The 13,296-nt window shown below is 40.5% G+C and overlaps 1 protein-coding gene across 8 annotated transcripts in view; it reads left to right on the top strand.

Annotated features, from left to right (window-relative positions):
• The window catches only part of sema5ba (sema domain, seven thrombospondin repeats (type 1 and type 1-like), transmembrane domain (TM) and short cytoplasmic domain, (semaphorin) 5Ba), a 192,874-nt gene that overhangs the window by 90,125 nt on the left and 89,453 nt on the right, over positions 1-13,296 (top strand). For all 8 annotated transcript variants that reach the window (XR_013902313.1, XM_026144737.2, XM_026144735.2 and 5 more), the window contains 2 exons: positions 11,881-11,980; positions 12,525-12,570. Coding sequence is in view for 7 of the 8 variants with exons in the window: in XM_026144737.2 (XP_026000522.1) it covers positions 11,881-11,980; positions 12,525-12,570 (146 nt within the window). In the remaining variant the exon portion in view is untranslated. The remainder of the gene's footprint in view (positions 1-11,880; positions 11,981-12,524; positions 12,571-13,296) is intronic.

The raw sequence follows: 13,296 nt of genomic DNA, 5'->3' as shown, positions 1-13,296 counted from the left end.
CTGTTATTCATTTTGCAGACCCCTTTTTCTTTTTTTCTTTCTTCTTTTTTTTGTTACCTCTGTTGACTCTCTTATCCTGTGCCAGTCTCAAATATAGCACAGAAAGTGTACAGACTCTCTTTTGCTGGTTATCGCGCCTACGTCTGCCTCTTTCACACTCTGTTTTTGAGAAACATTGCTCACATTTCTGTCAGTTTTATAACACATTTGGAGCACAGCGGACTTGTCAGTAGCTGTGGATGTTGCCTCACCACTGGTTTTGTGAAAGGCAGACAGACATCTTTACCGGTCACTGACTGAGAGGCTATTAGCCTCCTGGCCCCAGCACCATTCCTCCTGTGGCTGCTCAGTCCCCGCTCTCTCCAGGCTCTTTCTCTGTTCTGCCCATAACCTGCAGACCCTTCTATCTGAGTTCAGTCAAGTGGGAGGAGGGAAGGGAAGGAAGGCGCATGAAGGGACAGAGGGAGAGTTGTGCTCCACTGAGGCACAACAGCCTCTCTCAAACTATCACCCCCTGCAAGTCAGCCACAGTGAAAATCAAAAGTTCTAATAGGAGAGATAGTGAAGAACAGGACAAGCAGGATGGGGTGGAGACTGACATGCAAGGGAAGCTGAAAAGTGATATGAAGAAGACCCAACAAAACGTATTTCAAGGGATTTCGGCCTGATAAGGCTGACTTGTGAAGCGATCTGGAGCTGCTGGGAGACATTAACTCCTTCAGTGCCGAGCAAGAGCAGATAATGTGTGGAAATGTGACATTTCCAATGCCGCTCTTACAATGTGCTTTGTGTAAATGGATTCTGCATGTAAATTTACATAGAGCAGGACTGATTTATTCACAGTAGGTTTTCACAATTGTCAGCATTGCAAAATATATCCCGAATACTATACTGTGTGTAATTGAGACTGGAGGTAATGCTTCATTCACAGAATCACCTGCCAGATGGCTGCAAGTCGTCATGTGGCCTGCTTCGTTAACAATATTGGCTCAACCCCACTGCCCTGAAGATAACCATTTTTTAATATTGCCTCCTTTCGCTCGGTCTTATTCCCATTAGCAACACATTGTGTTTCCGAGATTCTCCCTCACCACCGCCAACCCCGCGTCTACCCACCCCCCTTACCCCCGCTGCCCGAAGGAAGATGATAGACAGCTACCTTTAGTATAATATTTGTCATTCATAGCTCATTAAACAGTGCAGCGCTTGAGGGAGGGAAATCAACAACATGCCTGATTATAACAGTGATGATAAAAAATGTGACACAGTGAGCGATTTTATCAGGTGAGCCGTTGCAGGCGCACCGACGGTGAAAAAGCCAAAGTGAAGAACTGCAAGTTCACTGAAATACACAGGACTTCTCATTTCAATTCCATATGTCAGTATGGAATATATATATTCTTAATGCTTATTTGCTGATTAGATTGTTCTTATGAGAGGCCCAGACTTCAGTGTAAAACTAGGTCGCAGGCTGACAGGAACTGCATGCTTTTGCAAAAATAGGAGCTGCAGGCAGAAAGTGAAACTAAGTAGAGTGTTTGTTGAAAACTTAAAGTTGGTGTGACGTCTAGAGGAAGTATATAAGTAATCAGGCTTCCTGTTTCTGCTTGAGACTTGAGCTGGCGTTTCTGTGCTAAGTCTCCATTTTCCAGAAAATGTAAAATTAAAGATCATTTTTTAAGTTAGACCACTTTGAGCCGTGTCTTTCTTGGCCGTTGAAGAATGCAAAGAACTGGATTTAATAACTGTCAGATCAGCTGTCAGAGTCTGCTTTGCACCTTTTGTAGAACATTTGATTTCAAGAAAACCTATTACATGCCTTTTATGTTAAAAAAAATCCCCTCTGTATTTCAGTTTGTACTTTCATTTTAATAGATGACACCATCCTTCCAGCTGTGGGGATGTCAAGGTTTGATGGGCTAGCTGAAGGAAAAACCCAGAGGCTCAAATTTTTTAGGGATTAGATGGGGGTAAGATTGGCTATTTATCAAATAGCCCTATCTCTGAGCTCCGGCTTGGGGGAATCTCACATTCCACCTGGCTTTAAGTGATAAACGGATCAGATTGTGTTTAAACTGTCTGGTGTGTGTGTGTGTGTCTGTATTTGTGTGTTCGTTTGTGCACGATCCCCAATTTCCCGTGCACTGGTTTTCTCACGGTCTATAATATGTTGGTCTTTTCCAGATTTGATTGGCCTCTGTACTGGCCTAATAGCAACTCAAATCAGTTGGGGTGCCGCTTCGCTCTTCATGCATGCTGGTTGTGTGGGAAGAGGCTGAACGGTTAAAAAACTGTGAGATGGGAGAAGATAGAAAGGTTATAATTTATGTCTGGGTGAGACAAATGTCTCAGCCACTGTCCTCGTCCCTCTGGCAGTCATGGGCATTAATCCATCTGCTTGCCGATTGCAAAAGGGGAGGAAAAAAAAAAGATCGCAATCATCGTTCATCAAGTCCAGCTTGGGGCCCACGAGTCAACCCGAGGGAGGAGGCTTTCATATTCATCCTGCATTATTGTCCCTTATTTGCCCCGCCGCCCGGCCAGACAGTTATGAGGGGAAAGAAGTAAGCAGAGAATATAAAACCACTTGTGCACAGGAGGATAAATGTCAGTCAACGAAGACCTCCTCACTATAGCGAAGCCCTTCTAAGAGAGTAAGCAAGCTCACGGTTCACAAGCTCTCCTCCATGCTGCTGCATCAAATTCAGCCTTGCTGTGCTTTTTTGTTGTTTTTTGTTTTTCTAACAAGCTTTTGAAGAGACATTTGTGATGTGGGGAAAGGTTTATATTCATGTAATGCTTCTCAGCAAGAATTTCAAGTGATTTACGCTCTACATTAAACTCTCTGAACTGAACACTAACAGCTCCTGTTTTTAGCGTTATGCGCATAATGCTTCTGTGGAAAGAATTCTCTTGTTATCTATTCCTGCACCGCACGTTCTTGTTTTATGGTTCGTGTCATCTGCTCTGTTTTAATAGTCTAATTTTATGTGCAGAGTAAGTCACCGTTTTAACTGTCTGACGTTTTTCAAATGACATTAGGTTCTATTGTCTGGATGTTTTCCAGAAGATATTTACTGTGTAACGTTGGGGATGCGTCGTAGCCCTTATAGGCTGCCCATCCTCTGCAGTCGCTTCGCTGTTTCTAATTTCTTTGACTTTGATTGGTTTTTCATACACATTAAAGTCTGGGTTGCATTTATGCTATTAAAATATAGCTTTACTTTCTTCAGAATCAAATGTGGCTACAGGCTAAATGTAGTTTAATGCCACTGCTCTTTTGAACTGAGCGTGCTGATGACCAGCTGCTTCTCTGCTGCTGCTGTGGCTTAAATGGTTGCACTGAAAGGCCGAAAGCCTGTCATCTGACAGAGAGGGGCGAGACAATAATTGTTTAGATGGGAGAATTACTTTGAAACAGTCTCTCCTCCAAGGTGCTCGTGTTGTTGCACTTGTACGGAAAGACACAAAAAAATGTTCAAAGTGTGTGAAGATACGAAGCGAAAGACACATTTTGCCTACTTTCGTACCATTCGGCACTTCGGTGTAGTCAATCATGGCCCGAAGTGGGAAAATTGTCCAGCAAAAAAAAAAAAGGTTTGGAGGGTTTTGGACTCTAACGAGTTTTGTTTTTTTTTTTTGTATGAAGCGCACATTGGCATGCAGCGGTTTGGTCTGGTTTGTTTGATCTGGTCAGAATTTCTTTAACTGTGAAGAAAAGTGAGGAAACGATGAAATGCTTTCTAAAGGGTCAAATTAGGAACAATGCAGTTTTGTTATAGCCGAAGAAGACGAAGGACTTTTCAAAATAGCAGAAAGAAGAAAAGAAAGAAATCTTGAAGTAAAGCTTAAAGAAGATATTTTGTAACACAGACACTGGACTTGAGTTCTTGTTATCCGTCATTCTCACTGTAAATGTTTCTGTGAGATGAGACTTGAATTGAGGTCAAACATGCAAATGTTAGCTTAGATCATTACTTTCTCAGTTGGCCATTGTGCATTTCACCATGTTTGTTCAATATCAGATTTTTTTTTACAGTGTTTTATGTTTGATCATATTTAAATGAATAATTCCTTCTATAATGAAGTGTTATCTGTGACAAACTACGATTGAGCTCACAGTTGAAGCAGTGTTTCTCTTTATGAAATTCTTAACCAATAATAGAATAGAACTCCCATTTTATCTCTAAAATTAGAAACATCCTGTCTCCTCGCATACAAAGCCTTGAATCGGGCCCAACCTTATCTTAACATCTCTATTGGGGCAATATCATCCCAACAGAATGCTTCACTTGTCATGATCCTGGGTCTGCTGACCCAGCGTTTTGTGTTTAGTTTATGTAGCCTTCAGGTTTCCTAAGTTCATCGTTATCATGCCTAGTTGTTTCCAGTTAATTTTACCCCTCGTGTTCCCACTATGTTAAGTCTATCATGCCTAGGTGTTTCTAGTTATTTTCCCCTCGTGTTTCCACTATGTTGTCTCCCCTGCTTTTCATGTATTTCATGTCTGTGGCTTATGTTGTCAAGTTCAGGTTGTCATGTCTATATCTCACTGTGTTTCCTGTTTTATTGTGAAGAGGTCTGGCGTGTCTGTGTTCATCATGTTCAGTTACTCTCCCCCTGTGACGTAATTATGTTCATGTGTCAGCTGGGTCCCCATGTGTTGCCACTTCCCTCATTATCTTCCTGTGTCCATTTAGTCTGTGTGTTCTCAGTCATTCTTTGTCAGGTCGTCCGTTGTATTCGTCTGTTGTACTGCTCATCCATGTCTCGGCTCCAGGTATCCCTGTCAGTTCATTATGTTTAGAGTTTTGTATGTTTCGTTTTAGTTCACCCAGTTTAGGTCATTGTTTAGTTTTCATCGATTCCCTATTATTTTGTACCCTCGTTTCTTGCCTTAATAAACGGCTTGTTTTGTTATTCATACCTCATTTCGGTCTGCGCTTGAGTCCTTCCCTGCAACATACGGTCTGCCCTAGCCAGACCGTGACATCACTTTCAGACTGCAGGCTTACGTGTGGCTGCTGGAGTATTTAAAAGTAGAGGTAACGTTAAGTGAATTAAGTAGAATTAATCTCTGTCTCTCTTCCTTAACCCATAGCTGCTCTCCCCTGAGCCTGGTTCCACCGGATGTTTTTTCTTGTTAAAAGGGAGTTTTTTTTCTTCCCACTGTTGCCAAGTACTTGCTCAGAGGGGTTTGGTGGATCGTTTACATTTTCTCTCTATTATTGTAGGTTCTTAACACTATAAAGCATCTTGAGACAGCTGCTGCTCTGATTTGCCGCTATATAAATAAAATTGAACTGAGATGAATTGTGGTTCAGATAATATCCGATGCTTTGACAGCACTTAAATAGCTTTTTTTGCCTGTTTTGAATGTTCGAATTGCCAAAATTAGCGTATAAGTCTTCATTTCATCAAGTTTCTCAAACTCAACCCTACACAGGTTGGTGAAGGTTACAAAGTTAAGAATTCAGAGTTTTTCTAAAGGCCCGCTACAGTCCAACAACAGCCTGGCTGTGCCATTATAGCAGCTCCTTGTGCCAACAACCTCACCTCCACAACTCCTCCAACTGCAATTTCTTAATTACATTACTGTCTTCTGAAAGCCTTCTCCTGCTTTGCAGCTTTGTAGGTAAGAGCTGTTGAGAGTGCTTGGCAGATTTGTAGAGGAGCTCGTTGCTGCTGACTCTTTAAACAAGATTTGAAGAGTCAGCGCATTTATAAACCTTTGACATTTCCATCACCTGTCCCCAGAAATAACGCCAAACAAGTCATAGCCCTAAATAGCTTAACTTTACAGAGTCTCAGAGGTTATTATCTTAGATCTCAAATCCAAATGTTTTTCCTTTTTGCACAGACTTTTTTAATGACCTCAGTGAACTGCTGTCTGTGATCTGTGTTGATTTTGACTGTGTAATTATTGTTGGGGATTTTAACATCCATGTGGACAACACTCAGGACAAAGGGACTAAAGACCTGAGTAACACTCTGTTACATGCTGAGTCAGCCCAAAGTTGCCCAGAGGCCACACATAATAGAGGACACACTCTTGACCTACTGATCTCCAAGGGCCTGAGCATTTCAAAGGTTACTGTGTCTGATGTGGGCGTGTCTGATCATTACTGTGTTTTCTTTGAAAGTAAAATCTCAGCCCACATAAATATATCAACAACAGTGATCACAAAAAGATGTATAACTGAACACAGTAGTGCAGTTTTTAACCAGGTCTTCCCATTAACACCTGACCTGTCTGGAGGGTCAGTCAATGAGCTCATCAATAGCTTCAATGCTAACATGTTAAATGTAATGGACACTATTGCTCCCATTAAGGTGAAGGTTATCTCTGGAAGGAAAAAGTCTCCATGGAGAAACTCCACACTAGTGAAAAAAGAAAAAAGAGAGTGTAGGAAAGCTGAGCGCAGATGGAGAAAAACAATCCTCCAGGTTCATTATGACATCTATAAAGAGAAACTTCACAATTATAATTTACAACTAAGGAGTGCAAGGAGGTCCTACTTCTCTGACATCATCACTAAAAACAGTCATAATGCTCGGGTCTTATTTTCTACAATTGACAGGCTAACAAACCCTCCTGTGTCAGTGGCAGCTGAACTTCATTCGACCATGGCCTGCAATGACTTTGCCAAATTCTTCACAGAAAAAATCCAAAAAATTAGACAAGCAATTGGTACATCAACAGCAGATCCAGAATATGTACTGTGTCCACCGAAAAACTGTTTAAACACCATGAAACAGTTTCAACCTATTAACAGCAAAGACCTGGAGGACATCTTAGGTCAACTGAACTCCTCCTCTTGCTGTTTAGATGTCCTGCCAACAAGTTTTTTCAAAAAGGTCTCAAAGACTTTGGAGTCAGACCTGTTACAGATCGTCAACTTTTCTTTATTATCAGGTGTGTTTCCAGAATCACTAAAAACTGCTGTAATCAAACCTATACTGAAAAAGGACAATCTTGACAAGACACAAATGAACAACTACAGGCCGATCTCAAATCTCCCGTTTTTAAGTAAGATCATTGAAAAAGCAGTTTCTCAACAGCTCAGTTACTTCTTAAAACAGAATAATTGCTACGATGCCTTCCAGTCAGGTTTTAGACAGAACCACAGCACTGAAACCGCTCTGACCAAAGTGTTCAATGACATATGTCTGAATACATAGTGGGGGCAGGGATAGCTCAGTAGGTAAAGTGGTCGCCCCATGATCGGAAGGTCGGCGGTTCGAATCCACTTAACGGCTACCCTGAGGTACCCCTGAGCAAGGTACCGTCCCTACACACTGCTCCCCGGGCGCCTGCTTAGTGGGCTGCCCACTGCTTCACTGAGTGAATGGGTCAAATGCAGAGAAAAACAAGTAATTTCCCCATGGGGATCAATAAAGTATCCATTATTATTATCATTATTATTATACAGACAGTGGAAAAATGTCAGTCTTAGTTTTACTGGATCTCAGTGCAGCATTTGATACAGTTGACCACAACATGTTACTCAAACGACTGGAGAACTGGGCAGGTATTTCAGGAACTGTACTAAACTGGTTCAAAACATACGTAGAAAACAGGAAATACTTTGTATCAATAGGTAACTTCACATCTGAGCAGACAAGTATCACATGTGGAGTTCCCCAAGGTTCCATCTTGGGACCCCTTCTGTTTAACATCTACATGCTCCCACTGGCACAGATTATAAACAACAACAAAATAAACTATCACAGCTATGCAGATGACACACAAATATATATCACAATGTCACCAGGAGACCGAGGCCCTGTACAGGCTCTTGGTAAATGCATTGAGGAAATTAATGACTGGTTGTGCCACAATTTTCTCCAGCTAAACAAAAACAAAACTGAGGTAATAGTCTTTGGCGCCAAAGAAAAACGATTACAGGTCACCAGAGAACTTCAATCTATACATCTAAAAACCACAAACCAGGCGAGAAATTTGGGTGCAGTGATGGATGCAGACCTAAACTTAGAAAAACACATTAAGACAATAACAAAGTCAGCTTACTATCACCTCAAGAATATTTCAAGGATAAGAGATCTGATGTCTCAACAGGACCTGGAAAAACTAGTCCATGCATTCATCTTTAGTAGGCTTGATTACTGTAACAGCATCTTTACAGGTCTACCTAAAAAATCAGTCAGACAACTACAGCTCATTCAGAACTCTGCTGCTCGAGTCCTCACTAAGACCAAAAAAGTGGACCACATCAGTCCAGCTCTGAGGTCTTTACACTGGCTGCCTGTCCGTCAGAGGATAGACTTTAAAGTTCTGATGCTGGTCTATAAAGCTCTGAATGGTTTAGGACCAAAATACATCAGTGACCTCCTGACCCAGTATGAACCTTCCAGATCCCTCAGGTCATCTGGATCCGGTCTTTTATCAGTTCCCAGAGTCAGAACCAGACACGGAGAAGCTGCATTCAGCTTTTATGCTCATTATATCTGAAACAAACTCCCAGAAAGCCTCAGATCAGCTGAAACACTGTTTATTTAAATCCAGGTTGAAGACTCACCTGTTCTCAGCTGCATTTGAATAAAGCACCAAATCCACACTTTTAAGCTTAAATTTCAAAACTTACATTTAACTACTGATTTTATCTGTTTTGATTTTATATACTGTTTTGTTTGTTTGTTAATTAGTTTGTTTGTTTGCTTGTTTTAATAAATTTTAAATCATGCTTTTTATTTGTTCTTGTTTCTAATGTCTCTGTAAAGCACTTTGAATCACCTTGTTGTTGAATTGTGCTATACAAATAAACTTGCCTTGCCTTTCCTTTTCTTTTTTTTTCATCAGTTATGCAAATCAGTATCTTCACAGTGCTTACAATGTCAAAAAAGAAAGATCTCCTTAAAGCCTTTTGGAGGTCAGTTTATATTTTATTGATTTAACTATTCATATTAGGAGGTACCCAACTCCTCACACTTTGATGACACCTTCACTGACCCATTATGAGCTGTTGGAAAATGAAGGATTAGTTTCTTGAAACTCATTTTCGTGAAAAACAACAAACAAAGCAAAAAAAAAACCAAGAACAAGAGAAACGGAGCTCATTTCACCCTCGGCTAACCCATCTTTAGCTGGTAATGACTGTCTTGTAGTTCACATCAGAGTTTGATTTTCACACAAACACAAACCTCGCAGTAATTGAGCCTTTAAAACAAACTTTTTTTGTTCTTTGCCAATAATTCCATGAGCCTGTGTGTGTTTAAGGGATTGATTTAGAGACTTTTAATGATCTGAGTTGGCGTTCAAATCATGTTCATTCCTCCCAGTTATGGGGACACCGTTCACACACATACAAGCTTTGTTCACACATGCCGTGGCTTTGCGTAATCCCGGGATCATGTTGGATTCTTTAAATCAAGTTCAGGTCTGTTTACATAAGACTGTGCAGCTAAAGGCGGCCTGCGTTCCCCGCCGCGTCCCCCACGCTCCCCCCAACCTTCAGCCTCTGCAGCCATTAATCAGAGTGATGCACAGATGGTTCCGCTCGCTTCCTTGCACTGGCCTTCTATGGTTGTGTTGTTGTTTTTTACACCCACCCTACATGTCAAAGATGGTCAAACCATATGGATGCATGGCCGACTGTGAAATTGAAACAATCCACTGTATGTGGATAAGTGTAGTATAAATATTTATGGAGAGAATAAGAGATGGCCTCTTGCAGAATTTGCATCGTATTAGAATAGCCTTGGGACACCCGATGATTTATTGTGATTATCAGAGATTTAATCCTGTCTGTAAAAGTGCTTTCCGGTGTATTATTAATTTTTAAAAGCTGCACTGCTACTCTGATCTAGCTGGTTGATAAATTTGTGTGTCCCTGCAGCACACTGCTCATTTTCTTATTATATTCCTAATAGAACAAGAGCTGTTGTTATCATAATTAACAATGTATTATGTTGTTATTTGCAGCACACAAGGTGGTGTGGCTGTTTTCTGAGATGCTAGGCACTACACTGTAGATTGCCATTGTCATGGAAACCAGAAGCCATTGTTAAAAATATATAGCATTTTGTATAAAACATGTACTGTAAGTTAAAACCTATGCTTGTATTTGTGGTTTATAATATGTCTAAAATAAGTCTAAGTACTATTATTATTATTATTATGCTTTTTTTCTACTTTGTTTTTTATTCTTGTTAATGGAAAAAACATGCAACAATTTCTACCTGGTTCCTTAATGTCTGCTATAAAACTTAATTTAGTCCATTTTGATTTGTTGTTTTTTAGATGCAGAGAAGTCCAAAACTATTAAGAGATGGACAAATGCGCTGGTTTTGTTCTTTTCAGCAGTTTTCAAATACAGAATAACAGAGGCCTTATCTTGTGAATATATTGCAGTTGTGCTGCAAACTGAAAATTGCAGACTTTTAAATATTCACTGTATTTATGAAAATGGATTCAGCCCTGCTCACATCTCACAAGAGTGGGACAAAAAACAGAAACACTAGAATGAAGTTCGGTCTCACAGCAGCTTGGTGACGAGTGCCCAAATCCACATCTGACTGCAAACACTATCACTTCAGTGAAGTCTCCTGTCAATACTGGAACCTTTAATTAAATATTGTATGCGTGTGTTTTTCTGTATCTTAAATTAAGAGCACCATACCGTACTGTAGCTGCCGCCTTCTGTCTTCTGTTTTTCGCATCTCTGGATATGTTTGCAGATGACAGAGCCATATGGGCTCCCATCAATCCTAAAAATGTATCTCCTTTACGTGATGGAGACTTGTTTCGCTGTTCTTGGCAACTTCTTCCAGCACTTTGATGTAGTTTCTCACTCGTAGCCTGGAGCTTTTATGAGCTACTTTTAATTTTAGAAGAAAATGAACGTTTTAAGGTTTTAAATGTTTGATGATCACTTCCCTGATGAAGGAGAAAATCAAGATTTTATTTTATTTTTTTCAGTGGGGGGTCATGCAATGGTCATGAACGTTTTTTTCTCTGATACAGAAAATTAGTGGACAACCATAAAGTTGCTTAACATCATTACTGATTCTTTCCTTGTCCGTTTTTGGACTAGTTTTGTGGAAATGGCTCAAATGTGTCTAACACGCCTTTTTAACTTGCTCCAAGAAATCTCATTTGCCACTAACAACTGTGATGTCGTTTACAGCATCGGAAACATAGCAAATCCCCCTTAAGCCCTGCAAACTTCCATGTGGTGAAATCGTTTAAAGGCCCACACAAAGTTCGTAGAGAAAATGCTCTTTTTTTTCTTCCTGGAGTTTTGAGTGTGGCATTAAAAGCTCCAGGCGGCCCCTCTGAAAATTTTGATTTGTAAATGCCAGTTTCATACAGCGTTGAGATTTCAGCCTCGTGCCCCACACGCGCGTTTGTCTGAATGTCAGGTTGGATCGGGGTTGTGTTGCCTGATGGGGCCTGGACACTTTGTCCCGCTCTGTAGGAGACAGCGTCACGTAGCAGGAAGCTTTTCCTTCACTGTTTGGTGCCCTTTTTTACCACTTCAGCTGCAACTATGAATGTGTCTTATTCATAATTGGTGCATTGGTCACTCTAACATTTTTCTAATCTATAGTTGTGCAGTGTTGCCAGAGTTTAGTCTGAGCAACAGTTAAAATATAATGAAAGCCATCATAAAATAACCTCACTTACAGAGGCTGTTGCTGGCAAACATTTGGCATTTTGCTTAATAAATTTGATTTTCATCGGGTCAATTAACCATCGCTGTAAACACCTACACTTGTGCATAAAATGCCAAATAGGAAAGGTTTTTGCGTGTATTAGTAAACTATACCCTTTTATGAGTTTTGTTTGTAAATGTCACTGCTTTTATCTCACGACATGATTTATCTTCTGCTAACCTTCCCCCCTTTTCTCTCTCTCAGCGCTCAGTCCGTGGATCTCATCCTTCTCCCACCCTGGTGTGAGAGACTACTCCCAGCTCACCCTTGACCTGACTAGGAATGAGCTTATTGTGGGTGCCAGGTAAGAAACTGTAAATCCACTCAGCTTTTCACCCCACAGAGCACATTACTGAGAATGTGATACCCTTTCTGACTCACTCATACAGTGCGGTTTTCGGATAATGACGCTTTTAAAGTGCTTTGCTGAGGCCTCGCTGGACCAAGTTAAGCTTTGGATTTGGCAGGAGCAAAGGATTTGGAAGAAATATGTCACGCCGCAGTAGAGTGTGTGTGTGTGTGTGTGTGTGTGTGTGTGTGTGTGTGTGTGTGTGTGTGTGTGTGTGTGTGTGTGTGTGTCTATTCTCTTGGCATGATATGAGTTAAAGTTTTGTCTGGATTGACCCTGTTAAAAGCGTAGACATACATGATCACAAAAAAGTGTAAAACCAAAGACTGAAATACTAACAGAAAACAATGGCCCAAGAGTGACGGGCAGTACAGTTTGTGCTTTAATCCACTTTGTGTTAACCTGACAGCTGGTCTCTAATACTTCATCTGCATTGTTTAATAGATTTTGCTGGATTTGAGCCAGTCACTTACATCATTTCCCTTTCTTCTTAATTCAGAAACTACCTTTTCAGACTGGACCTCAGTAACCTGTCACTGATACAGGTAAGTGTACTGCTTTTTCTCCTGTGGTTTTAAATTCTTATTTTTTGGGCGCTATCTCACTCTTTTTATATATGTTCGCCAAGTTTATTTTCACATTTTTTTCTCTTGTTTATGAATTAGTCAGGCAACATGTTATTGCTACAGCATTGTTTAGGCTGTGTATGCTGTTGGCCAGGAAATGAAAACGCTAATATGCTTTTATTGTTGTAGGTCATGGGTCACTTTAGCCTAGTAGTTGCTAGGCAGCATGATGAAATTGTCATGTATAATTTAGCTTGTTGGATATCAGGTACATGTGGCTGTTTTGAATTAAAAATGATGCAGTACAAAAAAAGACAAAAAAACACAACCTTTTAGCCTGTTGATAGAGGGTTGCCAAGCAACCAGCAGGCGTCATAACATATAATGCATAATTTGGATATAAATTATATGTTATGGTGTGATGTAGATGCTTTTATAAAGTGTTATAGGTAAAAATGTGAAAAGCAGACAGGCCTTTTTAACCCATTGCTAGAGCGTTGCTAGGCAACTTGATGATATCATAGTATCTGATATAGTTGAGAACCTTCAGGGGCCCAAGACGTATCTGTGTGGCAGCTTTGGTTGCTCAACTCGTGATTGTGTGGGAGGAGTTGGCAGACAAAGAAACAAACTCACACAGACAGAGATTTTGTGTATTGTAAGCAGATTATGTGGTAATAGTCCTTTAAATAATAGACTAAAGCA

This window comes from Astatotilapia calliptera, chromosome 16 (assembly GCF_964374335.1).
Source record: "Astatotilapia calliptera chromosome 16, fAstCal68.1, whole genome shotgun sequence".
NCBI classification, from domain to species: domain Eukaryota; kingdom Metazoa; phylum Chordata; class Actinopteri; order Cichliformes; family Cichlidae; genus Astatotilapia; species Astatotilapia calliptera.
Note: the sequence above shows the minus strand (reverse complement) of the source record. Positions and strands in the feature narration are given on the sequence as shown.